Source organism: Piliocolobus tephrosceles, unplaced genomic scaffold, assembly GCF_002776525.5.
Source record: "Piliocolobus tephrosceles isolate RC106 unplaced genomic scaffold, ASM277652v3 unscaffolded_34325, whole genome shotgun sequence".
Taxonomy (NCBI): Eukaryota; Metazoa; Chordata; class Mammalia; order Primates; family Cercopithecidae; genus Piliocolobus; species Piliocolobus tephrosceles.
In genome coordinates, this window is record NW_022318005.1 from 13,964 (window position 1) to 16,916 (window position 2,953).

At 59.5% G+C, this 2,953-nt stretch overlaps 1 protein-coding gene across 1 annotated transcript; it reads left to right on the forward strand.

Annotated features, from left to right (window-relative positions):
* The first annotated feature begins 578 nt into the window (after positions 1-578).
* LOC113222756 (metallothionein-3) lies at positions 579-2,603 on the forward strand. Its single transcript, XM_026452379.1, has 4 exons — positions 579-686; positions 1,025-1,120; positions 1,382-1,447; positions 2,358-2,603. Exons 1-4 carry the CDS (start codon positions 617-619, stop codon positions 2,465-2,467), a joined length of 342 nt encoding a protein of 113 aa, XP_026308164.1. The 5' UTR covers positions 579-616; the 3' UTR covers positions 2,468-2,603.
* The last annotated feature ends 350 nt before the right edge of the window (positions 2,604-2,953 follow it).

A 2,953-nucleotide genomic window follows, 5' to 3' on the forward strand; every position in this document is an offset into this window, starting at 1 on the left:
TGTTGCCCAGGCTGGAGTGTGATGGCGTGATCTGGGCTCACTGCAAGCTCTGCCTCCCAGGTTCAAGTGATTCTCCTGCCTCAGCCTCCCAAGTAGCTGGGATTACAGGCACCTGCTACCAGGCCCGGCTAATTTTGTATCTTTAGTAGAGAGAGGGTTTCTCCATGTTGGTCAGCCTGGCCTCCCACTCCCACCTCAGGTGATCCGCCCACCTCGGCCTCCCAGAGTGTTGGGATTACAGGCGTGAGCCACCATGTCTGGCCTCCTTTTTAAAAATAGAAAAATCTCACTGAGCTGCCGTGATTTTAACATGCCCCCCACTGACAATCCCTCTAAGTACCTCAGTTCTGAGTTCTAGGCCTGGGTCGGCCTCAGGCTCATTCTGAGACCTATGCACATTCCTGCTTCTCTGGCCTCACTTTTTCATCTTATGATGGAGGGTTAGGAGTCAAGGATCTGAAGATACCAGGCAGGACAGCGGGGAAATGGAAAACGCCCCTTGCCAGTGGCACTCGGAGGGTGCAAGAGTCAGTGTCGGGCTCAACGTGAGGAGGCTCTTTCTGCCCCCAGCCCAGCAACCCATTTGAACAGATCTGGCATCCCGAAGAATTCTCGAATGAAGGGGAAGAGAGGAAGGGAAGAGCCGGGAAATGCGCAAAGCGCCTTTTTCTCCACTTTCGGAGATGGTACGTGAGCGCTTCCACGCAGTGGCGGCTGCTGCGGCGGGCACGTCCCCTACGGGACCCACGCGGGGAGCGGACTGGCAGCGCGCGCGTGGCGGCGGCGAGTGGGTCGTGCCAGCGACAGCGGGGTGGGAGTGGGGGCGCACGCGCGGGCGTGGGCGAGCGGGCCCTGGCCGTGCACACACACGGCGGGGGCGGGGGACAGATGCCGCAGTGCGTGCGCCGGGGCCGAGCGCACAAACGCAAAGAGCGGGCGCGGTGCGCAGGGGCGGGCGCCCAGCGGGCTTGGCATGCGCGCCCCCGCCCGGGGCTATAAAAGCATCGCCACCTGCTGCCACTAGCCAAGCCGCGCGTCCAGTTGCTTGGAGAAGCCCGTTCACAGCCTCCAGCTGCTGCTCGCTTCGACATGGACCCTGAGACCTGCCCCTGCCCTTCTGGTGAGCCCCCGCCCCCGCCCCCGCCCCCGCTCCCATCCTGCGGCACTGCGCGCCCTTGTACCTGCAAAAACACCCACGCCCCGCGCCTTCGCTCAAGGACACTTGGGGGAAGGGCTCCTGATTCCCTATTCTTCACCTCCTGAAGGGTGGGCATGCCTGTGTCGCGGAGAACAGGGAGACTTGGTACCCCATCTCCTCATGACAGGCGTGGGGACCCGAGTTTGTCCACATTAACCCTTCCTGTGGCGTCGCCCTCTCTAGGTGGCTCCTGCACCTGCGCGGACTCCTGCAAGTGCGAGGGTTGCAAATGCACCTCCTGCAAGAAGAGTGAGTGCGGGGACCCTTCCCCTCTGCCGCCGCCCCCTCTGCTCTGCCGAATTGGTGTCTCACCACCCAGGATACTCAGGATACGGAGAGACCGCCAGGCCCCGATCCCGTGGTTTCTGACTCTTGCTGGAACAGAACCACCCGGGAAGACATTAAAATACAGATGCCCCTGCCCCACACCTAGGAATTGATGGCCTAGGCATGGGACGAGAGGTTTTTGTAAATCCCCGGAAGACTCCAATGGCAGCTGGGGTTGAGGACTGCTACACTGGTCCAGTCTTTCCCGCCCCACCCCTCAAAACCCCCAAAACCTGGGGAAGCCATTAGTGAGGCTGGGGCTCAGCTCTGGAGTTCCGGTCCCTTGGCCTCTCTCAGGCCTTAGGGATCCTCTCAGTTTGATCTCAGAATCTCCCCAGCTCACAGCAGTGTAATATGCATAGAGAGTAAGAGGTGGGAGGAAGGCTCCCTTCTTCTCTAGGTATAAGACCAGGCACAGGTCCCCACTCCCTCCCCACGGCTTTCCTGGGCCCCCTACATCTGTATCATATCTGCCCCTCCCAAGTTTATCCTTCAAGGCCCCTTTCAAGGTCATTTACCCTGTGATGCTTTCTCCTTAAGGCCTAGTACCCACCTAACCTGGGCTTAAGCCCACCAGCCCCCAGGACTTCCTGACATCCACCCAAGGGGCTCTGGTCTATTTCCTGGGTACCTCTCTCCTGTGGTGGTGCAAGATGCCACTGCCGCGACATAGATGCTGAGTCAGGGCAGGTGCGAGACTAAGAAGGGGGCTGTGACCAGCCCTGGCTGAATGAATGAGAATGACTCCCCACCCAGCACCCTTCCCTCCCCTTTGATGGGGACGGATTTCAGGAGTGTGCATCAGACTGGTCATCTTCCATTTTATCTGCAGGCTGCTGCTCCTGCTGCCCTGCGGAGTGTGAGAAGTGTGCCAAGGACTGTGTGTGCAAAGGCGGAGAGGGGGCCGAGGCAGAGGCAGAGAAGTGCAGCTGCTGCGAGTGAGGAAGCACCCCTCCATGTGGAGCACATGGAGATAGTGCCAGGTGGCTCAGTGCCACCTATGCCTGTGGTGAGGTGTGGCTGGTGTCCCCTTCCTCTGCTGACCTTAGGGGAGTGGCAATAAATCCCATGAACAGCATGAGCCAAGGACTGGTCTCTTCTTAAAGTGGGGAAGGATGTGGAGCAGTGGGGGGGCCTACTCCAAGGGAGCCACCCAGTTGAATGAAACCCTGGCTGGGCGCGGTGGCTCACACTTGTAATCCCAGCACTTTGGGAGGCTGAGGCAGGTGGATCACCTGAGGTCAGGAGTTCAAGGCCAGCCTGGCCAACATGGTGAAACCCTGTCTCTACTACAAATACAAAAATTAGCCGGGCGTGGTGGCAGGTGCCTGTAATCCCAGCTGCTCAGGAGGCTGAGACAAAAGAATCACTTGAACCCAAGAGGTGGAGGTTGCAGTGAGCTGAGATCACAGCACTGCACTCCAGCCT